The following is a 24,977-nucleotide window of genomic DNA, read 5'->3' on the forward strand; positions in this document are numbered from 1 at the left end:
AATGATTCACCTGACTACGATCATGACAGCAGAATATTGGGAATACTGGAATCACAGACACAGGATGTCACAGATCAACTGTCTCATCTTTTATTTACACCACTCTTTACTAGTGCCCTGGTCACGCATTCACATCACCTGCATGGCCATGAAAGAGTTTAGACATTATAGTTAAGCATGGGATATGTAACGGTTTGAGGGAATGGCTAAAAATCATTCCAGTTGTTTTAAATTTTACCCTTTAATCAATCCCATAAATAGGTTTATGGAAACCTGAATAGCTAAACTGTTCAAAAACTGTGGGAAGACGTACTCAACAGGAATAGCATCCCATAGGAATGAAAAATCAAAAAAGGGTTCCCCTTATTATCTTTTTGGTTTCTCCTAGATATCAATGAGGTTAAAGAAATAAAAATAAAAGGGAGCCCTGTTCTTTTGTCTCATGCCACTCAGCGCAAAAAATCAAACACGGTAGTCTCATAAGTGTCTCCTCTTGAGTTTCAGCAGAGATCTCAGCAAAGTCACACAAGGGGCTTAAATTTTCCAAGTAGTTTCTTGATATTTTTTGCAATTTCAAAGTGTTTACATTGTGTAGTCAGTAATACTGTATATGGTGAAATGTTTGGACAGCTGTTTGTGGTAATAAAACATTTTACCGTGATTACAAAACTATAGTCCTCGATAAGTTGATCTAATTTATATTGCTTTGCTGTGGCTATGTGTTTAAATCCCACTTCTCATACCATTTAACCAGGAGCAATCTGCTTCTGCTACAATTAGAAAAACACAAGCAACAAATCATACCTCAAATGTTGTAAGCAACCTTAGATGAAGGCATCAGTCCAATAATTAGTAAAAAAAAGTATGAAGTCTTGAAATGAGATTAAAACGAGACCAGAAAGAGATCAGAAAATATGACATGCTTTTCAAAACAAACTCTCAGTGTTACCTCAGTTGCATCTCGTGTCTCTATGTTGTCTAAAGTTATTTCTCGTACGGAATTTTAGAAGAGACATCTGTGACAAAGTTAATTCTTAAATGAGACTTACAGTAAATGAGAATCTCTTTTAATTTCTCATGAGCCATCAAAGCTCAACCTTTGAGTAGTAACATTTTCCTATGGGACTGTCAGCATCAGCCGTGTGGACGGAAACAAAAAGACCAGAAGTGTGAAAGAATTTGAAACTTTTAGCTAATAAATAAGTGACCATTACTCTCAAAGTTACATCAATCTTGAAAAATATATGCAGCTTTCAAAGCCTAATAACAAATTGTGCACAGAAGACTAGATGGGCCACTATCTTGGCCTCTTAAAATATCACAGCTCTAACTGACTGCTGAAGAACCTCAAACAACACACAGTCCCCTGAAGTACAACCTACTGTCTTCAGGCAGAATTCTTTAGATAGGAGGAAGCATATGCCAAGAAGAAATAGAGGCAACACAATAAAAGATCTGACAATCCATCACCCAAGCCACGTCTAAAATGAAAGAGGAAGACACCATCAGAATCTAACAAGAAAGAAGCCAGCAAAGTCACCCAGTCAGCTGACACTGAATGATTTTGTGACTGTAAAGAAACCCGTAGACTGAAGAAACTTCTCTCAACCCAAAGAAGAAGAACATACTAAAGTGAGCATGCTGTGATTTTGAAACGTAATTCACATATACATTTTTAAGAAGTTATATGTCTCTCAGAATTATTTTTTTATATTACTAGGGAGCTCTGCCCCCTGCTCCCACCCCCGGGTTTGGTTTACAATTAAAAGAGATTGTTATTTTCATGGGAATTGTTACATATGCATTATTTTCACTTTTACTTTAAAACTTATGTAAAAACAATACTTGTCCTTTATTTCTGTCCCCAGGCTTGGTTAAATCTCTTTCTCGCAGGATGTATAACGCTGCTTGCATTATGAAGAGAGTGCGGCTGAATGCACGCTAAGGAGATGTCATCAGATCATCTGCTGTCTTTCTGCTGCTTGCGAGCTGCGTGTTTAGCTTGTCGCTTGTCGTTGTTTTAAGAGGTGGGAGCACATGAAGTTTGTCTGGAAAAAGCAATCCAACAAACTGCTAGATTAGACGTCCATGGACTTGTTTTAAATGATGTCTCACGTGATGTTGTAAAAACAATACTTGTCCTTTATTTCTGGCCCCCAGTGTGGTTAAATCTCTTTCTCGCAGGATGTATAACGCTGCTCGTGTTGTGAAGGGGGGGCAGTTGAACGCATGCTAAGGAGATGCCATCAGATCATCTGCTGTCTTTCTGCTGCTGCTGCTGCTGTAGTGCTGCCCATCAGTCATTTTAAAGCCTGTACAGCTGCTGTCCTTTTTGCTGAACATACGCTACGGAGAAGCGGTCGGATCATCTGCTGGCTTTCTACTGCTGGCGAGCTGCGTGTTTTGCTTGTTGCTTGTCGTTGTTTTAAGAGCTGGGAGCAAGTTAAAGTGTCTCTCACAGGACTTCAAATTGTCTTCTGAGAAGATCATGTCTCATCTCCCTAGTCTCCATCCCCAAGATTTTGTTTTATAATAGAGAGATTATCTTTTAGGTTCAGAAACTAATCTTCTAATTGAAGGTAAATCCACTTGAGGTCATAAATGCAGGAAATGAGAATGAAAAGACAAAACAAAGCAAAATATCACTAAGTGTGCTGATTCCCTTTTCTATTCTTATCCCTTGCTAAGGCTTTCCAGTTTTTTCAGCTGTTGATGTGCAATGGCGACTCTTGAAGTGTTAATATGGTCAATGCGTCCCAGCTTACCATAGAATGTGTTATCAAAAACAACATGTCACAATAATTGAGACACCAGTACATCATGATTAAAACAAAATCATAGGCTTCTCCAATGATTTTTTACAGTAAAGCACCACTTAAAAAAAACCAAAAAGGCAAACCCATGTTCAAAATAAAACGTAATCCAACTTACCATACTTGTTATTTTCTACTGTAGACTCCCAACAGAAATTTTTTGAATTCCGTGACTCAACAACCAAATTTTGTGAATATTCACAATGTCATTGCCCATCTGTGCATAGAACAACATAAAATCGAAACTGGAAATTAATTGGTTTTAGTTATTTGGCATTAACGGAAAACTCCACCCAAAGATGCCATATATTTTTTATATGTTACTTACCCCATGTACATTGTAGAGATGACCAAGAAAAATGTTTAATCTCATGTTTTCATGCAGAATGACAGAAAAAAAAGTTTATGATATAATAGACCTCTAATGGCAACCAGTGTTGCACAGCGGCAAACAATGTGGAAAATGTCCATATTAAAAGGAAAATTGAAGACAATGAGTTGTTATAACGGCGGTGGGCTGGCACCCTGCCCGGGGTTTGTTTCCTGCCTTGTGCCCTGTGTTGGCTGGGATTGGCTCCAGCAGACCCCCATGACCCTGTAGTTAGGACATAGTTGGATGATGGATGGATGGATTTGTTATAATTCAGCCAGTGTTTTTCCCCTAGTTGGGGTTCATTTACTTGTTTTTGTTCTTTTTGTTAATTTTTGTGTTGTTTATTTATGTGAATGTTACTTCTATTAATTATTTTCTTTGTTTTCTATACCTGTGTCATGTGCCTTGTCAGTGGCTCCCTAAGAGGTGGGAACACCTGCCTATTACTGTGGGAAACCCTCTATAAAGGAGAGTGTTTCCCACAGTTCCTGGCGGTTCATTCAAACATGCTAGTGTTGAGGCGAGTTTCTATTGTATTTATTTTGCTTTGTTTGTTATTGTGATTTTCTGGATTTCAACCTCCTTGCTCTGTTTTACAACCTCTCTCTTTGGATATCATATTGGGATTTTCTTTCACTTGGATTACCTTGTGGGCAATTTCATTTTTGCTTTTGTGTTCCACACAGCTGTGACGATGTGGGTTCTTGCTCCATGCTCCCACATCACTTTTGGGAGCCCTTGAACCCGACACCGTTGGTAATTTAACCGGATGAGCTGGACAGTGAGGACACCAACAAACCAACAAAGGGGAAAGGTGCAAAGTGCAGAAGTGCTTTTATTACAATAAAACAGATCCCAAAACAGTGTTCAAATAAATAGTGTAGTGCATCAAAACATCAATAAATAAATAATCCATAAAAAACACGTGGAGGTTAAAATAATCCAATAAATAATTCCATTAAAAAATGAGGTTGAAATACTCGCTGGAAGCAGTCCTTTTAAAAACAAAACCTGGTGCCTTCTTCAACTGGCAGCTCCCCTGCTTCTCCCATTCGTGCCCTGCACCGAGGAGTCTCCCTACCTGCAACTGACGTTCTCCTCCTGCTTGTCTGGTAGCTTCCCGAACCCTGGCTTTGTTCAGCTCATCCAGACCGACACTTGGGTTCCTCAGCGACCAGGGCACTCACACTGGGGCTTCAACCTCCCAAGCCACTGACACCCGCTGTCTTCCGCAGCCTTATGCAGTGAGCCAACCACCTTCCGGTCACTCCTGCTCCTCACAAGCGCTCAGCAGGAGCGACTACTACTTTCTGTCTCTGAGTACCGACCAAACACTCTACTAAGGGGTTCTTCTCCCAGCTGCCTGTCGTTAATACCGCAAGCCTGCTCTTGCTCACTCGTTCACTCACTCACTCACTCACTCACTCACTCACTCACTCACTCACTCACTCACTCACTCACTCACTCACTCACTCACTCACTCACTCACTCACTCACTCACTCACTCACTCACTCACTCACCAGCTCCTTCAATTTCGGCTTCCCCTCTTCCTCCTCTAACCACTATTCATTTTTCCGATCTCTTTTTTTCTTCCATCAGCACTCTTACTTCTCCTATTTATAATGGTCACGTGACAGGTGCAGTGATCACCAGGTCTCGGCATCAATTACGGATACGGATGATTACTCACCTGTGCACTTAAGCGAGGAAATGCCCGCATCGTGTTACGCCCAAGAACCGCTGCGGCCACACTAACACACTCCCTCTTATTGGCGCGAGTGAAGAAATTATTTATTTTAAAAGCTGGCCTTTTCTTCTAAGCCACGTACCTGCTATACCACAACAGCAATTTTGTTGCAGAACAGTTTTGGATAATAAATATTTTATTTATAAAAATCTTTTATTTGTCCTATTTATAGTCAGGTTCTGATGGCTCTGCCCCTCTAGTTAGCATTTTTCTGGTTATTTAACACTCATTTTTTCTATCGTTAAAGGCCTGTGCCATTTCAGTGCTACTGAAGCGTGAATGAGGGAGAGAGGGAGGCGTTCAATTTAAAAGCACAGAATTATGGGAATGCTTTTTCCCAGTTGCAGTGTACACTCCAGAAGTAACTATTAATAATATTGTAGGAAAAAAAATTAATACATTTTGCACAATTTGAACATACAGCTATATAATGGACATGAGGATTATGCGACATGAGTTAAAATCAGATTCAGGATGGAAAGAATACCTTTATTGACATGTATGTGGAGCCACAAGGGATGAGATGAATGATTTACAGACGGTGGTAACACTTCTTAAACACACTTTGTCAATTACAGAAGTACAGGATTAATTTAATTTCTCATGTTCTTGCTAGTTGCTGATAAACAGGATCCTTGGAGTCAGGATATTGCTACAGATTATACTGCTTCACTTATCAATACTTGTCCTTGTGCTAATGTAGTAGCAGGACTGGGTCACAGATCAAGAGGCTTTAATTAAAATGCTAACAGTTAACAAGGATAGAAGTCATTCAATATAATCAATATATAATGAAATAGTGAAAGCCACATTTATTAGTAAAAATCAACTCTCACAGAATCTTTCACTGTTTCCATGAAGGTTTTTCACATTGTTTACCATTGTACAGCACAGGTCGCCATTGGGTTCCATCATATCAAATTTTATTCTCGCTCCCCCATGACCCTGCTCACGATGTAGCAGGTTAGGAAATGGATGGCTGGATTGTTTTAATACAAATACACAGTGATTTTGAGTGAAAGGTTAAAGCTGGTGTCTCTGACTGCTGCTAACGTTGTCGAGACATGAGATTGTTCATTCTTTGTCTAGCTGTGATCCGTTTAGGGCCCGGGAGGACACTCTTGTGAAGGCCTCTTTTGGTCTTGAACTAGATTGAATTAAATGAGTGAAAGCACAGGCAGTCCCAGTCAGCAAACATCCTCCTGTTAGGGGTCTCTAGCATTAAATATGCGGAGTGAAGCATTGACAGCGAGACAGGTACGAGATCACTTGTAACAGTTTTATGTGTAGCTGGTTTTAACATTTCTTTCTTTAAGAAAAGAACCTAACAGGTGAGTAGGAACCTTTCACATTAGATGATCTGATACGAGAATTAAACATCAGGTGACAAGCAACAATAGGTATCAGGGGTTTATATAGCACCTTACTGAGAATATTGACTAAATGTTACACGGCTGTGTGAGGAGTTCCCAGTGTACAAGAATAGTATGTTTGATAAATTGGGATGGTAAAGACTCAAGGCTCATTAATGAAGTCAGGCCACCTCAGAGTGAGCAAGGTCTGTTTTTAATGTACAATGAGGAATCCTACTGTATGTAGTTCTGGCTGACATGCGTAAATTTAAATGTAGTGTGTTAGAATTAATCTTTATTTTTCTCATCCTTTTTTGCTTGAATCATTATATAATTTTGGCAACAACTACTTGAAAACTGTTCATTTCTGACATTATTATTTTAAACAGTTCCCTGATTATGAAATGCTTTAGATGCAATTGCTAAACATGCTGTGTAGGCAGGTGTTCACTGCGGCATTACATCCAACAAAACAGCTGACTTTTTTTCCAGGAATGGGCCAAAAGAAGTCAAAAGAGAAGTCAAAAGAAACAATTTCCTTACGTTTTGAATATTTGTCTTGAGTCAATAATGTGACCTTGAAGGCCGACCTGCTACTGCCAGAATTCTTCATGTGAATCAGGTTTTTTTCAGCCCAGTTTTCTGTATCAGTAAAAGCCATTTGTGAGTCACCTAATTCCCCTAGTCGTCTGTCCTTTTAGCATTCCAAATGACAAGCTATTCATCCGTGCATTGTTCTTCGACCTCAGCTGAATTTTCACTTTCCTATCACCGCCTGCATCACTGAGACAAACATCATTTAAGATGTTAGTTGAGACTATGGAGCATTTGGTATGCTATCTACTAACAGGCATAAGATCCAGTATTAAAAATTAGTAGATTCACACGATCAATACAAGCTGTAATGCAATATATTTTTATTAATCCATCCAGCTTCATTCACATTAAAGCTTGCTACAAATTAATGAAGACTGTGTTATCTCTCTGTCTTCACAAATTTAGAACTGTTTCCATTAACAGATGCCACTCAACTGGCAGCTGAGTCCCCTTCAGTTCTGAAAGTGTGTGTTAATGAAGTTGGGTTTACGTATTCTTAACATTCCCCCAGTCACACCTTAACCTCAACAACGTCTTCAAGTGTTGACTCAACACTCTGCCTTCTGGGACTTTTTTGACCCGATTCTGACACACCCTTTTTATGTGCTGTAGTCATCAACTTTATCACCTCAAACCTCATGTATGTTGGTTGACAATCTCAACCTTTGGTATCAATAATCCTAACTTTTAAAAGAGATTACATTTAAGGTGATTTGTATAGGTTGTGAACAAACTTAGCACTGTTTCATCTGCGGAAAATGCATGAAAATCAATGGGGGGTCAAAACTAACCCAAAGGACATGGCAGCATTCAACAGGTGCAAAAATAGGACAATTGGAGATTTTTTTTAATTATAAAGTTTACTAAAAGCTCTCACATTTCTGACCTGGAAAAATGATGTTTAGGAGGTCTATAGGGTGCCACACATGTGGTTCTGTGCATCACCCTCCAGGCTCATCTAAGGTAGGTACTACCACTCCTTCTTCTCTTTTGTTCCCTCAGCAGTACAAAGAAGACTCCCATTGAGGGCAACTGACGCCGCCATTTCCTGTTCCCCACGCTTAAAGCCTCCAGCTCCTGGAAGAGGGTTTTTAGTTTGGAACAAGATGGAGCTCTTTCCACTTTGACCAGAACCCTACGTTTGCTTAGCCTGACAGCTTTCTTGGTTTTTGTTTATTTTGAACCCTTGCATTGGCACACATAGCAGCCATGTTTAATTAGTTTTGTTGAACAGTATTAAATGGAAACGACAGTGTTGGTGCCCATACATTTATCTGTGGAGCTTGCAGTGCTTTCCTTGACCACAAGGGATTGAAAACAAGCGAACCACCCTACAGAAGAAGTTCATTAAAGTACATGGTTGGCATGAAAGACATGGTAGTGTTCAAAACATGTAGCAACTGTTTTGAAATATCAAACTGGAAAACTTTTTTGCAAACTATTTGGCTTTTGGCAAAGATAGAACACTTTGATAAAAGCATTTCTGAGCTAAAAAACTGACATTTAGATTTTATTTTCTCGTATATGAAGTATAAGGAAAGTATCATAATTGTCCAAAAATGTGATTTCAAGATTTTGATGAATCTCAACATTTCAGACCTCCCAGAGTACGAAAATACCATTTTTGGAATTATGTCTGTGTGTCTGTCTGTCTGTGTGTTTGTATGTAAACACGATAACTTGAGTACGCTGCACTTAAGTCATCCAAATTTTTCATACATATAATAGGTACGTAGATTTCTATCAACTCTTGAGCTGTTTCTGCTAACCGGAAGTGGTACTTTTTTATTCATGCAGCTGCAGAGTCCGATTTATTCAACTTTACTTTTATAATAATTGTTTGATATATTATTAATTTGACTTGATTTGTTGTTGATGGTTCTTTAATGTACATACAGTAATCTTAAAATTTAATTATTGTCTTGCGGTTTACTCCTCAAATATCCATCTCCATACCTGAGTATACAAGAAAGTCTAGGGGAGACCACTCCAGATTTTTAATGGGTTGTGAACAAACAAAACAACCTAAATACAATGTAATATTCTTTAATGTCAAAGGTGGGTCAAAAGTGACATAAAAGACAAAGAAATTAGTCGGTTTCAGCCAGGGAGCAGGATAACCTGGGATGGGGTAACCATCAGGGTCTTGAGTGATGTGTGGGAGATGTGTGATATGTGAGCTCCATGATTAGTGTTAGCTGTGATGTTACTCCCATGTCTAGGCAACCTGACTAAGTGGTATGGCTTAGAAGTGAACTGCCATGCCTGGAATGAAAGATTTCGGCACATTATTTTGTGTGGCATTACCAAAAGGTTACTAAAGGTTCTACAAAGGCTAGGAGATGTTCTGGACTGAAGCAGAACAGAGCAAGAAAATGTCACTTATCCCCCCAAAAAAGGCTTATGGAAGGAGAAAGAAACAATCCTTGTTCTGCAAATTAACTAGTTAATGAGAGCAGATCAGAATTGTTAGATTCAGTTTTCAACTAAAATGACTTCAACCATGTTAAAGTCCATTATTATTATTATCTATACAGTAATCCCTCCTCCATCGCGGGGGTTGCGTTCCAGAGCCACCCGCGAAATAAGAAAATCGGCGAAGTAGAAACCATATGTTTATATGGTTATTTTTATATATTTTAAGCCCTTATAAACTCTCCCACACTATTATAAACATTTCACGCACAATTATACTGCATAAACCCTTTGTATTCTCTTAGATATTAGGTAAGATTCGTTGAAATTATGTATGTAAACACAGTTTACATACAGTAAAACCTAAATATTATTTTAAAGATATCGAGCGTCTCCGATATCACATATGTTACAGCCATTACGACAGACAGGCCACCAGCAATAAATACGTACAATGCAAGAAAAATTGTATACAGTAAAATGTGTGTACAGTGACACTAAACTATGTACATGTAATAAGTACTGTACGTAAATAATTAATTATGGTTACTCACCAACAATGACACGACGACTTGTCCGATAACGATGAGTTTAATTTTACTGCATAACAAAGGAGAGTGTTACAGCTCTTCTAAAGGAGCCTCTTCAGGCGACTGTTTAGCACCGCCGTTGTTCTTCTTCCATCACTCTTCAATCCAAATCCCTAAAGCAGATTCCATCCATACTACTGCCTTATCACGTCCACTTGCAACTCGTTTTGTGCCCTGATTAAAGGAAACTGCAGCCGTAGATCTTATATGCTTTTCCTCCTTTTTAAATAAAAAGAATCGTGGATTCATTTATGCTGTAATGGTGTCCTGCAGCGGTGTAGCTGTTTCCTTCCTTCAACATATCCAAAACTTTTACCTTTTCTGCAATCATTTGCATCTTCTGTTGGCACTTGGGCACATTAATGCTGAATGAGTGAGATTACACTTCCTGGTTAATGCAGCACTCCGTCGCTGAGCCAATCAGCAGCACACAGGAACTTAACCGCGTGCTCTGATTGGGTAGCTTCTCAGCCATCTGCCAATAGCATCCCTTGTTTGAATTCAAATGCGTCCCTTGTTTGAATTCAAATGGGCAAATCAACTGAGGAAGCACACGTACTGTAGACCGCAGACATCCACGAAGCAGTGAAAAATCCGCGATATATATTCACATATGCTTACATTTAAAATCCGCGATGGAGTGAAGCTGCGAAAGACGAAGCGCGATATAGCGAGGGATCACTGTACATATAATTCACTAAGCCGGAAGACAAGTAGCCACCCATGGAAAGCACGCCGGAAGGGGCGTGGATTCACTAAGCCGCCGACAAGTATGGCACATGCAGGAAGGAGCCACGCCCACCAACTCTAAGACCATTGGATATGACGACAACTCGCAGAGCCACGCCCACCAACTCGGACGCGACGCCTTGGAAAACATGCCGTCATTTCTGTTTGTCTGTGCCACAGTCCACATACAGCTCTGAGCCACGTTGACTTTTCATTAGTCAACCTCAGTGGAACCTTGGTTCACACACAGGCAGCGTGAGAGAGAGAGCCGCGCAATCCTTTAAAACTGAGGTTAAAACACAATGAAGGAAGCAGTCTTTAAAAACCAATAAGCGCTGTGCCTCTTTTTCATTAGCGTCTCACCTGCTTCACCGCCCTGCAACAGTCGAGACGCTTTCTCAGCAGCTGACCTTCTCTGTGCCTGACTCCACTACTGTCAGTCGCCTGATTAAAAATGGTGAACTCCTGCAATGTTACTATCTTGGTTGGCTTTTACATAAAGTTCGGATTTGTTCAAATGTTCCTTTTTTCCCCCTGTGCTTAAAACTCATTTTAAAAAAAAGTGTTTATACAACTGCTGCAATGTTACAGAGAGAGAGAGGGCTTGTGTGCTTCTGAGAGACAGAGGGGGAGGGAGCTAACGTGCTGCTGAGAGAGAGATGGGGGGGGCTCGTGTGCTGCTGAGAGAGAGAGAGAGGGGGGGGGGGCTGGGAAGGCTCCCGTGCTGCTGAGAGAGGGGGGGGGGGGGGGGGCTGGGAAGGCTCCCGTGCTGATGAGAGAGAGAGAGGGGGGGGGGGGCTGCGTGCTGCTGAGAGAGAGAGAGGGGGGGGGGGGGGGGGGGGGGGCTGGGAAGGCTCCTGTGCTGCTGAGAGAGAGCCTGCCCGTGCATCTCAGCAAAGACAATTTCCTGTTAGATTTGCCTTTGCAATGACAATTAATAAGGCACAGGGCCAAACTTTCTATCTGCCAAAACCAGTTTTCAGTCACGGACAGTTGTATGTTGCTCTGTCCAGAGTTCCATCTTTTCATTCACTTACTGGTATGCCTGCAGGAACACGTGCAGCGAGCGAGAGAGAGCGAGCGAGCGACACACACACGCATACAGGTGCGCGAGAGAGAGAGCGCTGGACACATAAGAATAATAATACTTCATTACATTGATATACCGGTGTTTTCAGTATTCAAAGCGCTATCCACACAGGGAGAAACCGGGAAGCGAACCCAAAATCTTCCACAGTCTCCTTACTGCAAAACAGCAGCACTACCATTGCACTACAAGGCAGTTAAAGAATGCACCGGCCTCGATTTTGTTTTCACTTCTGTTTACAGCGATTGGATCGTAGCGTGCATTGTTGCAATGTTACTTTTCTTGGTGGCTTATTACATTATGGATGTTTCACATGTTAATTTTTTTCCCTGTGCTTAAAAGACATTAAAAAAGTGTTTCTCAACTGTGACTCCGGAACAACTCAGTACGCAAGCTATATTAAGCGTCAACAACGAAGACTCGCTACACCTTAATGAACAAGTGCTGACACTTATCCCTACCGACGAAGTAACTTTCACCAGCGTGGCCTCCATCATCACAGACGATCCCACTTTCAGTCACGGACAATTGCATGTTGCTCTCTCCAGAGGTCCATCTTTTCATTCACTCACAGTGGTATCCACAAACCCACCCCATTTGGACAACTGTGTCGTTCAGCAAGTGTTCACCCATCAATACATGATTATGCGGCGTATGTTACGCCGTGGGTTGGCTAGTTATTATTATTTTAATAGAATCTTGCGAGTTTGTCATTATCTTTACATTTCAATTATCATTAATATGCATGGTATTTTTGTGTAAACGAACTATTTAAATAGATGTTTTTATTATTGTTAAACTCTTATTTGCTTATTTAATGCTGTTCTGTGAAAAAGTAAGTAAACTCATTTTTAGTCCTATAGCTTTTACTGCGTTAATAATCATCTAGTCGTCACTAGGTCTTAAAGTTAGCTAAATCTAACTTCAGGAGTCAAACAACATGAAAGTAAATACACCCCATGATTCATTAGATTGTAGGTCCATCTTTGGAAACAACAACTTGAAGTAATTGATTTTTGTATTAAAGGTCATTTTGGCCCACACTTGCATTCATCAATGACTGAGGACATTTCTTGATGCACAGTTCCACCACAGCATTTTGTTGTGATTCTTCCAAGATAGGGAGACTAAAACTGCAAAGATAATCAAAAATTAAAAGGCACAAAAAAAAAAAAAATAACGGAGAAAATAAGGAGCAAAAGGAAGGAAATCTTGGAAACAAATGTTTATGAAGAAAACATTAAAAGTAGCACACCTAATAATTTACAAAAAGAATGTAAAGAAGGTATTTAATAAGCACACTAACTCCCAAAACACAGACCAGGATCAAAGAAGAAATCAGAACTGCCAGTACAAAACTTGGAGCAGCAACACATCGAAACCAAGGACCAGCCAAAGTGAAACCAATAAATCCAGACAAATAATACTTCTATGAACGAATTAGTTATTAAAATATTTGTAAGTTATTTAGCTTAATTCTACCCGTTCTTGCTCTCATTTTGAAGGATTTGGTTAATCCTGATTCTGAATTTGACATTAGGGTTTTGATCAGAGGTCTTGTCTTGCTTTAGTTAATATATTTGATCTGTTACTTACCACCATTTTCATTTCCCGTCATTAGGACTTCATCCCACGTTGTTGGGGGTCTGTCCTTGGAGGTACTGATCTTTGGCTAATGATGCAAAGGGATTTAAAGATCACAAAAAGGAACACTACCCAGTTTGCAGATATAAATAATTTTTTTCTGGGCAAACATCTTTTTGCTAATCAAATCTATCTCCCTAAAGATTTTTGTAGTGTTGGCTTAAGCACGTTTCAATTTTTGCCTCTGATTATGACTTCAGTAACAGTTCAGTGGAAATCCCAGTTTCGTCTCTTTTTTACAGACTTTTGACTACATCTTTTCTCCCAGTTACTCTCAAAATTTTTTTTGCTAGTCTCTCTATCGTAATGGATACAATAGAAAATTAGCTTGCAAGAGAGGAAGAGCTTACACTACAATAGCGGAACAGAAGCTCAGAGAACCTAAAACTTTCTAATGCTAGGGTGAATAGCACATAGCAAAACTGAAGTCTTTTATAGGCCTCTCTGGTAACTGCATCCCTAGTGACTGCAGAGATATAAATAAACATTAATCCTTGACCCTGCTCATTGAAAGACAATGAAAAAGCTAAAAGATCAGAAATAAACAAACAGTACAAGAAAAAGCAGACTGGCTGTGCCACTTAAACAGTCTTGGGTGGGGTCTGAGGTTGGGATTTTTGACTTTGCCATTCCAAAATTTTTCTTTTTCGGGCACTCATTGATAGATGTGTTAATATGTTTAGGATTATTCTCATATTACAAGATCCAGTCTGTCAGACAGATGGCCCCACCTTCTGATCTCTAATAATGTGTTCTTACATGGAAGTCACAGTCGGCTCAGTTCTACCCAACTATGTAGTTTGAGTGGCTACAAAACAAAACCAAATCACCATCCACTAATCACAGTAATTGGTGGTTGTTTTGAGGTTCTTAAAGGAATATGCAGTTTGCCTTTCGCCAAACATGACACTGATTATATCAACTAAATGACCCTCTTTAATTCTTATCTCTGTAGTGTTCCAGAAGTCTTGTGGTTTAATCAGATGTAACTTTGTATCCATGCTGTTCTTTTTACTGCCGTGAAAGCCATACTTACTCAACCTTCTTCTGAGGATGGAGTCATGAACCGTAACATTTACCATGTTGATAGACCCCTGTAAATACTTGGGTATAGCTTCAAGAATTTACAGAACATCACACAATTTGAATGATAGGTGGTTCTGCTGGGACTCCTAAGAAGATTGTCAATTGCTTTTAAAGGTTTTCCTTTTCTGTATAATTCTCCCAATGATTTCAAATAGCTTAGATATGGGTTTCTAACCATTCTCTAATGGATAAGAATCAACTGTTACTTCTTTGAATTCACTGCTTATATCTTTAGCCTTCAATATACAGTAAACATGACAATAATTATGACTTGCTGCTGACCCTCGTGCATTTTGTTTCACTTCTCTGTATCCTGCTGTGGCAGTTTCTTTCCACTGTTACACTACCAAGCTGCTGTTTTCCCCAAGGAAAAGACCAGAGATTCCGAAAGGTTTGGAATCCAAGAATGAAATGTGTTTTGTGATCATGGCCAGCATGATCGTATATAATACTGTAGAACGCCCAGGAGGTGGTGGGTGAGCAGTTGGCTGAGGTCTCCAGTGTATTTTCTCCAGGGATGCTTCTGACTGGAGTTTTTACTTTCTTTAATGGGCAAATCTTATTTGGGTCAATTTGTATTAATCAATTTGAAATTGTGTTGCTTTTCTCTGAGTTTAAGCAAAGGTTGTGTGAGTTTGTAAACTGTAAACATGTTCCTGAAGTCTGAGTCTACACTTATCGAAGAGTGCAATGCTGAACTGAAACTGAACTGAAGTGAACCCTTTGTCTGTCTCATGGTGCTGCCACAAACCTGACTGCTTCAGACTCGTGGTGTGCAGTCTGAGGTCTGGGGTCTCAGCCAGGTTTATAAGTCAGTCAGTCACTCCTACATCTAATGGAGCAAATTATTTAATTCACTGGCATTTTTTCTTCTCTTATTTTAATTCAGAAAAGAGCACTAGTATCATACTTATATTTAGAAGAAATTCAGATTTTTGTTAGCCATAGCTTTTGTTACAGATGGGCAGGATTCTTGTCTGGCTGGGACGCCTCTTTATTCTATCGGCTGGGGGAACAAGTCTGGTCAGGACAGTACCTCCCCTGGAATGCTAGATGGCAGCCTCCCTGGGTTGCAGTGGGGCCACGGGCATGAGATTTTGGAATTAAAGACTTTTGGGGTCCGTGACCACCATCAGGGTGGGCACTGCAGTGGTCCCTGAGCCCATGTGGGCGGTTCTTCTGCCACACCTGGAAGTGCAGCCGGAAATGGGTCATCAAACACCTGGTGCACTTCCGGGTGGGCTGTAAAAGGAGCCAGCAGCCACCACTCCGGGAGCCAGAGTCGGGAGGAGGGAGACAAAGCTTGCCGGAGAGGAGTGGAGAAGACAAAGAAGAGAAAAGTATTGTGTTTGTGCCGTGTTTGTGGGACTGTGTTGTGCCTGTGGGAACGGGGAAGGCATCGCCCACAGGCAAAGAAAAAGTAATAAAAACATTTATTTGTTTTATAAGTGTTCTTCCTGTGTCTGTCTGTGTCAGGCTGAGCACTCGTATAGCGCCTTTGTCACACTTTATATATACTTATTATTTTAGTTCACTTTTTACTTTGTCGTAAATGAAGTATAAGGAAAGTATTGAAATCGTCCAAAAATTCTGATTTTGATGAATCTCAATGTTTTAGACCTCCCCGAGTCTGAAATTACCATTTTTGGAATTCTGTCTGTGTGTCTATCTGTGTGTGTGTTTGTGTGTATACTTTCAGTTAGGTTAACCAAATTTTGTATACAAGTATTAGGTACAATACATAGATTTCTGTCAACTTTTGAGCTATTTCCTCTCTCCAGAAGTGGTACTTTTTTATTCATGCAACTGCAGAGTCTGATTTATTCAACTTTACTTTAATAATAATTGTTCAATATATTATTAATTTGATTTGTTGTTGATTGATCTTTAATGTACATAATATAAAAATATAATCATTGTCTTGCAGTTTACTCCTTAAATATCCATCCCCATATCTGAGTATATGAGAAAGTCTAGGGGAGACCTCTCCTGATTTTTTCTGTGGCATCTGCTCCCTTAGTGGTATCCATATACTGAAAAGGACTAACAATCAGTGCAGACACTGAGTGCTAAAGAGAAGCAGCCACACCAGTGTCAAGTACTAAAGATTTTTTTACATTTCTGTACAGTGCTGAAAAAAGTATTCACTGCCCTGGATGTTTTCACATTTTATTGTTATATAACTTGAAGTCACTGTGATGAAAGTCCTGAAAGAGATTAAAACACAACTATAAAGAGATCTCACAAATGATACCATGTGTTTCAAACCAAATTGTCAATTTGGACTCCATTTACCTCAATTGTATATCTTGTCCCATTTTTATTTTCCTAAGGAATTTTAGGAGAAACATGCATGACAATGTTGATTCTTAAATGAAACATAAATGATAATCTCTTTTAAGTCTCATGAGCCATCAAACATCAACCTTTGAGCAGTGACATTTTCCTATAGACGTTTCTGCAAAATATTGCATATGGATGGGCCAGAACTGCCATAAATGCACACAAGAGAGCTGGGCACATGGACTTAAGGCTTTCATGGCTGCCAAAGGTGCACCTAGAAAACCATCACTTGAAGGGGGTGAATATTTATGGTATAGATTAGTTTGTGTTTTATTTTTGTAGTTAATTTAGACCACTTTACACAGATCTGTTTTCACCTTGACATTAAAGAGTAAATCCCCAGTGATTCAGTCTTGTATAACAATAAAATGTCAAACTTCCAAAGACACTGTACATTACCATTTCTCACTTAATGGCATTTTAGTCAGTTAGCCACCAGTATGATGAACCCATTTCATCCAACTTTGAGGGTCACAGTGTGCGACAAGCTATCACAGCAGCACTGGAAACAAGACAAGGACCAACCAAGAAGAGCATTAAATAAATCAAATCATAGCACATATTATTCTTCAATGGCCACACTCTGGTTCTTTACTGGGCTGTGTGGTCCCTTGTAGCTCCATTGCTTGACAAAGCACCATTACATTCTGGGAAGGGTTCTTTGCATATGAAGCTGGTTATTTGTGCTTTGAAAAACTTCCTAATATGTAGAAAATAACCCAAATTATTCAATGCTTGTTAGGCTGTCTAGCAGGACACTGACAAAGTAAGAAATCCTGGAGTTAGCCTGTGTTACTGTATGCAGCAAGAGCATTTTTAAAATCAGGAGCCATTGGAATTTCACAAATCTGTTGCTATCTATTTATGGGTATTTACTATATGGAGCCTGTTATAGATCTAAACAAAATAGAGGTTCTTTCTGGAACCTTCATCTTCATGTGGATGGGCCTTTTGGGAAGCAAAAGCACGTCTTCAGATAACATGCTTGTGATGAACTTGGGAGAACATCAAAAGAAATATGATGAGGAGCTGGACTGAAGGCCTGCTGTATAAAACATTTTCCTGCAAAGGTTAGCATTATTTTACTTTCATGTTTTGTCCTAATGAGATTCCTGATCTACCTGTAAAGGGCTGCATTGTGAAAAGTCATACAAATGTAATTCATAATGGATGCTAGCTATTTCCCAGAAATGTACGTTGATAACAAAGTACATTTCTAATGTTTTCTAAGGATATCAGGCACCAGACAGGCTTGCTACAACCAGAAGAGGCCCCTGACATTAATATGGATGACATTCACTTGGTCTTGCTACACTTGGTTGTAGTATGGACACAAGTTGACTTTGTTTCCAACTTCACTGACATATGAGTGCTTTAAGACCTAGAAGAAGGCAGAAGATCAAAGTTCGACTCTTCACACAATTCCACCAAAGATACCAGAACACGAAGAAATGGAGAAATCAGATGCTTTTCATTTTGTAACTTTTATTGAACACAAGTATTCCGACAGAATGCAAAGTCAAAACCTCTCCGTTAGTACTCAGTATTTACACCAGTGACAGTGGAAAGAAAGGTGGTACCAATGTTTTACTCAGTAAAAAGTTGTATACAAGAGAGAAGGCCCCGAAAGCAGGGGATGTTGGGTAGGGATGACAATGGAGGTTTCTAGACAACTTGACACAATCCGTAGAAAGGGACTAGTCCCCATCTTCTCTAATTTTATAATTTTTTTTTTCCCTTTATAGAAAGTTGGTGCAACTAATTTGGCTTTTTACAGTTCCATTTGCTGTTATTTGCTGAATAAGCAGATTGCTGCATGGCACAATATGATTGGTTCAAAGGCTTGTGTAAACTTACAAGAAAGTTGGTCCCGCTGTAATGGCAGTTAAAAAGAAGACGACACAGAAACAATCAGCAACTCTTATTTCTACATAAACCCAGTGGGATTATAATAAGGCTAGAAGTTGTTTAGAACAAATAGACATATGTGCATAAATAAAGAAATGTTGTTAACACCCAACCCCACGCTGCCAAAGCATAGATTCAACCATTTCAAAAGCCTTCCCTGTGTGGATCCTTTGTGTTCCATGCACATACACTCATGTATGGACACATCTTAGAAATATCATCAATGTACGTCAAACCAAAGCAAACAATTGTTACTCTCACAATATGAGCCGTCTCTGGTGAATAAGATGAGCTTCTATGTGCTTTTACTTTTATGAGGGGTGGCTGGGCTGAGGAGGAATTTAGCAAATTAAACCAACTGAAGAGACGCCCAGAGTCATGGATAAGTGCACACATAATGTAAATACTGTTGCACAACTGTTATCGAGTTTTAGGGAATAGGACATTATACAAATAAGAAAAAGTGGCTGACATATAAACCATCATGCAAGCTGTTGCCAAAGTAAAGGATTTTTCGATGTTGTTGTTTTACCAAGCCCTTAAAGGTCATTCACACCTAGCTGCTGACCTCCATTTTCATCCCCAGAGCCTAGTGTATGCAAAAACACATTTAGCAAAATGACAAGACCAGTAATTTCACAGTTTGAACTTACAAACTAGCGACACCATCGGTTCTCTTTACCGAGACTGCACGCACGCATACACAACGGAAAAAAGGCCCTTTACACGTCAAGGCTGTAGTCCTCCTCCAACAGTGTGTCTCTGCATTATAGGCGAACATCAAAGTATCTGGAGCGCATGCCATCACTTTTTAAATATATTTGAAGGCAATTGTAGTCTTTGTTTTTCTCACCTTGTTTCATTTCTTTCTTTTGAATGTTGACAGGTTGCTGTGGTCTTTATTTTTTTTTTTTTTTGCAAACTTTTTTTTTAAATTTTCTGTACTAGCTGCTAAACCGTTCACAACCAAACTATGCTGCTTTATTTTTTAAATACTATGACAAAGAACACATTTTATTCACACTAGAATATTCACGCATTCACAGTGCACAAGCTTGCAGTCTAGAGAATGAAAGAAACAAAATGAAAAAAAAAAATACCAGAAGTATACTACACAAAAATAATAAAATAAAACAGAAGGGCTGGTCAATGATATTTGCTTTCAGCTCCCCACTGTCCTCCTAACTCTGTGCTGAATGTGGCTGAATGTATCTACCTAAAAGCTCTGCACTCTATTAGTGTGTGGATCAAGGGGGTTATTAATGAAACAATGGCGATAAATCCTTATTAACATGCCCCTACGTGTGTGTGTGTGTTTGTGTTTATGTATGTGTATCTATCTATCTATATATATATGTATACATACTATATATATATGTATACATACTATATATTTACTGTACAGAACGCTAAATTCAAGCTATTTGTAGAGCTCTACAGTTAACTATTCAGTCAGTTTCAGGGTCCCCCTCTCAAAGCTAAGACTCTAATGGCGTTTTTTAATGTACATTGTAAACAAAGAGGAAACCACTCATCTGATGAACTCATAATTTAATTACACCATCTAACCATGAAGCCCAGGTGTAATGTAAACAAAGGAGGAAGAATTGTCAAATCTTTGCTTTTTTTTAGCTGAAACCACAGGATGTAGTGAATCGCTACATGTAAGTTGTGTTACTGTTCTTGAGCACTTTTCTCCTTCATGTTCTTAATTCTTTTATAAAACCCTTCACAGGAGTGCTTACAATAAAAAGGCGCCATACAAACAAAGCATTATTGATCATCTAACAGTAGATATCACCTCTTAGGAGCAGCTGCACTTGCCCGCAGAATCTATTCAAGGTTACTTGGGAAAAAGTCGGGTGGAGTTGACTTTACAAATCCCTCCCACTGACCAGCCCCCTGCCGATACAAATCACCGACTCGTTTGGAGATGAATGGCATTTCAAAAATTAAAGGAAAAGATGTTCATTGGGCAAAAAAGGCATTTCCAACTGCTTATCAAGATTTCAAAAAATGATAACAGATTTTTTTGTAATATCGTATTTGTATAATAAGACCAAATATGGTGTTTATAAATTGGATCATTGAAACAAATGTAAACATTAAAAAATAATAAATTGCAAAGCAAGCATGCTAACGTTCTAATGTCTGATTACCCCCAAATTAAAAAAAAATAAAATAAAAAGGCATTTACGTTTACACATCCCTTGAAAATGCAACAAAAAAATTAAACAAATATGCCTTTTGAACCCACAAACACTGAAAAAAAAATTGGCAAAACAATCTGTATACAAGACTAAATACTGTAAATTTATACATTATATGTACTGTATGTGTATAGATACATATACTGTATACATATATATATACTGTATACATATACATACACTATATATATATATATATATATATATACACACACACACACACACAAACATATATATATATATATATATATATTTATATATACATATATATGCATGACATAATGAATTTCTTCAGCTTCTTGTCAGGAGGAATGAACGTTTAATAATGCATTCTCCATATCTATATATGTATATATATATATATATATCTATATATATATATATATCTATATCTATATATATATATATATATATATATATATCTATAGATATCATATTTTTTCCTTCATTTTAATAATAGAAAAGTATTGGACTAAAGCACAGGTAGAATGTGGCAGTCTCTATGAACAATGTACAAATATTGTTCATTGTAAAGCTGTATTTCCATGGATCAAGCCAAAAGTGAGATTTTGTTTTCAGTAACCATAGTGATCTACTTCCCTTCCTTCCTCAGCTAAGACCACACAGATTTCCTTATCATCTTGTATCACTTGTCATACCTGTTTAGAGTGGATTATGTTTTTTAAACTTGTTTTGAAAATGCTACAAATCAAATAAAATAAAAAAAAAATGCAAGTGCACAAAATCAGATTCCCTTCTACAAATCTACAAACAGGAGAACATGTTTCTTCTTTTTGTGAAAAATAATAAAAGACACTGAAGAAAGAAACCTTTTTTTATATATATTTTTGTATATGCTTGTGAGAAATTCTGCAGGTCTTCATTTTATATTGTACTCCTAGACATCTGATCATGCTTTGCTCTCATTTGCGTTTGTTTGTGTGGCTTCATTGGGGACAGTTTTCACTTCCGTTGGGGGTTTCTTATTCTCCACTTCTTCTGGTTTGGTTTTATCCTCTATTGGAATTTTCCTGTATGCAAGAAATGATCAAATGATAAGAAATATCATCACATTGTTCAGAAAATGCATGGAATAAATATTATTCTGAATTCATAATGAAACTTAAGTATCAATAGTTATACATTTAAAAATATGTCTAATACAGAAATCATGTCTATACATACACAGATATACAGTATAGGGAGAGAGTGTGCTCAGTAAGTATATGTGTCTATATATCTACATACACACACATAAACACAACAAAGGTCTTTTTGCCATAGTTTTGCACATGGAAACAGCTAGCAAATTTATCTTTAAAAATTTTTGAAAAACACGTGGGAAAGCCTTTAAATATTAACAAAAAAAAGCATTATTTTTAAAGCCACATCCATCCCCCATTAACTGTATCATAACTAAGAACTGCAATACAGACCAAGTGGCCACCTGATTAGATGCACCTGCCCTTCAAAGGTAATTGACTGCTCACTCAATGACAGCATCATCTGAGAAGAAAAAGACATCTGAAGTAGATGGATAGGAGCAAGTGATGCATGTATAAGGAGATGCACAAGTCTAAGTGGGTGTGAGGGCCAGAGACATTTCTGTTTTAGGAACAACCTCACTGATACACTAGTGTCAGAGGTGTTTCAAGTACAAGCAACCCAAAAAAATATCCATATAATGGTTGTCTTGTAATCAGAGACAGACCAAATACAACGGAGCACCAGACAGGACCTGAATTGTTCAAACATTTCATCAGTAAACTAACAGATGAGTGTAGCTGTGGCGCTAAAGTAGTTTTTGCATTTAGAAAGTACGGTGCAACTCAAAAAATAGATATCATCTGACAAGAAAAATATCTGCTACTTCCAGCTTCCTCTTGATTCAGGTTGCAAAACCTCTCCCAAGCCTATAAATCAGTCTTAGAAAAGTGTAGGCTTTTGTAGGCAATGCACATTAATGGTGTGAGGTGTTATTTCTTGGGACACACTGGGTTCTCTGAAATGAGTAGAACAATATTTTAATCCCACAGAATATCCGCACATTGCTGCTGATTAGGCAAATCCTTTTATGGCAGCAGAATGAGTTCCCTTCTGCAAATGGTTATTGCCAACAAGTCCAGTTTATTTATTTTAATGCATTGGCCCTCAGTGACCAGATATCATTTTTATTTAAACATTTGTTGAATGAAATACAATTAGCTATTTAGAGTAAAGATCAATCACAAGTTAATTTACAAAAACAACAGAAATTATAAGAGCTGATGTGAGTCAGCTTTCATGCTTTGCACTTTCACCAACTTGCTTAATCTGTGCCAAGCTGACTTCAGTCTTTTCTGAGGGTATATGGAGAATGAACTGTCTGAAACTGAAAAGTGCATGCTTAATAAAGTGGCCTCTCATGAATTAATCACTTAATGCATACACTTTATTTTAAGGTGACATGAACTAGCTTTGCCATCTCTCTCTCAGCAGCAAATGTGAAATTTGTTTTCAAAATTCAGTACTGTTAATTAATCATATGTCTAATAACCAACAAATATAGGATATTTAAAGCTTTTATATACCACCTAAAATAATTTTCTTAATAATTGCAGTTTCAGTGCACCTCTTTGCACAGAACAATTATTAATTGAGTATAGTTAAATTCCTGCCTATGTTCATAACCTGATTTTGTGTGTATGAAAAATCAGAAAAAATGCATATGCTTTATTACTTATTTTACAAAAAAACCCACTTTAAACCTATTAATATAATGACAGCTAAGCAATATAAACGTACTTTAATTTATAGCACACAAATAATTTCAACTAAAATTAGTTTGTTGACCTTATGCTTAAACATTGTATGTTTTTTTTTATAATGACACAGTACCTCGAAGTTCGAAAAGGTGTAATGATGGCATGAAATTTCCACTGCTAAGTGACAACGTATCCCTCAGCAGAGACATAATGTCTTTACTAAGAGATACTTCACATTGAGCAGTACTGTTTTTATTTATGCAGTACTATTTTTCAGCTTTAGTGATGACTACTATCTATTCATCTGTATCAAAGCTGGTTTGCTTTGTTCATATGTAAAACATTCAAGTTTATACATCTAATGTAAGCTATATAAACTTAAAATGATCATGTTTGCTAGTATTACATATGAAAAGCAATTGAAATTTAGTAGAAAATAAAAATCTGTGGAATTTAACAGCGTGTTTAGATAGATAGATAGATAGATAGATAGATAGATAGATAGATAGATAGATAGATAGATAGATAGATAGATAGATAGATAGATAGATAGATAGATAGATAGATAGATAGATAGAATTCATATCTGTGGAAATTGAGAACCACTTGTCCTAAAAATTTCTCTGATCTATGTGAATATCAAACATGGCATATCTGAATGGCTTTATATTCTATTTTCTGATAGGGTGCTTTAGTGGATTTTGTATCTCTTATAATGTAAGCATGAAAAAAATACATACTGTCACCGACAAATCAGCAAAGGCTCAATATATGAAAGTATTATCTACTGGCAGAGAACCAAGATATTAAGTAAAATGGACATTTGCATTATAACTACACTGTATACAGTATAACATTACTATTATTACTACTGTATGTAACAGATTGCATTACTAGGAAAGAGTAAAACAAAATAAATTCCAAAAATGTAATTATAATATACCTGTATAAGAAAGAAACAAATTGGATAACTATTCATGCAATTACTTGAAATTATTTCAACTCAACAGGATTTTGTAATTCATTTTATTTCCCATGAGCAGTTAATGCTAAAAGGAACTGAACAAAGTCTTATATTCTCTTTTGGCAACAACATCAACAAAGTAGGAATCAAAATTACTGCACTCCCAAAGGAAGAGCTTTCTGAAAGAAAGACGAATAACAAAGGCAAACAGTAAGACGAGATGTCATTAGCCAACTCACTAAAAGACTGCACTAGAGTTATTTGCAATTGCTAGCTTTACCAGTGTGCTAAGGTTTTGAAAGAATATGAAAAAAAATATAGTCTCCCGGTTGACATTTTATTTATCAGCAAATAATTTTCTATTATACACCTTA

At 37.9% G+C, this 24,977-nt stretch overlaps 1 protein-coding gene across 7 annotated transcripts in view; it reads right to left on the reverse strand.

The window, feature by feature from the left end:
* Positions 1–18,245: 18,245 nt before the first annotated feature.
* The window catches only part of ncam1a (neural cell adhesion molecule 1a), a 765,634-nt gene continuing 758,902 nt past the window's right edge, over positions 18,246–24,977 (reverse strand). For all 7 annotated transcript variants that reach the window (XM_051932379.1, XM_051932377.1, XM_051932380.1 and 4 more), the window contains one exon: positions 18,246–21,926. In XM_051932379.1, coding sequence (XP_051788339.1) covers positions 21,806–21,926 — 121 coding nt within the window. In that variant the 3' untranslated portion in view covers positions 18,246–21,805. The remainder of the gene's footprint in view (positions 21,927–24,977) is intronic.

Source organism: Erpetoichthys calabaricus, chromosome 9, assembly GCF_900747795.2.
Source record: "Erpetoichthys calabaricus chromosome 9, fErpCal1.3, whole genome shotgun sequence".
NCBI classification, from domain to species: domain Eukaryota; kingdom Metazoa; phylum Chordata; class Cladistia; order Polypteriformes; family Polypteridae; genus Erpetoichthys; species Erpetoichthys calabaricus.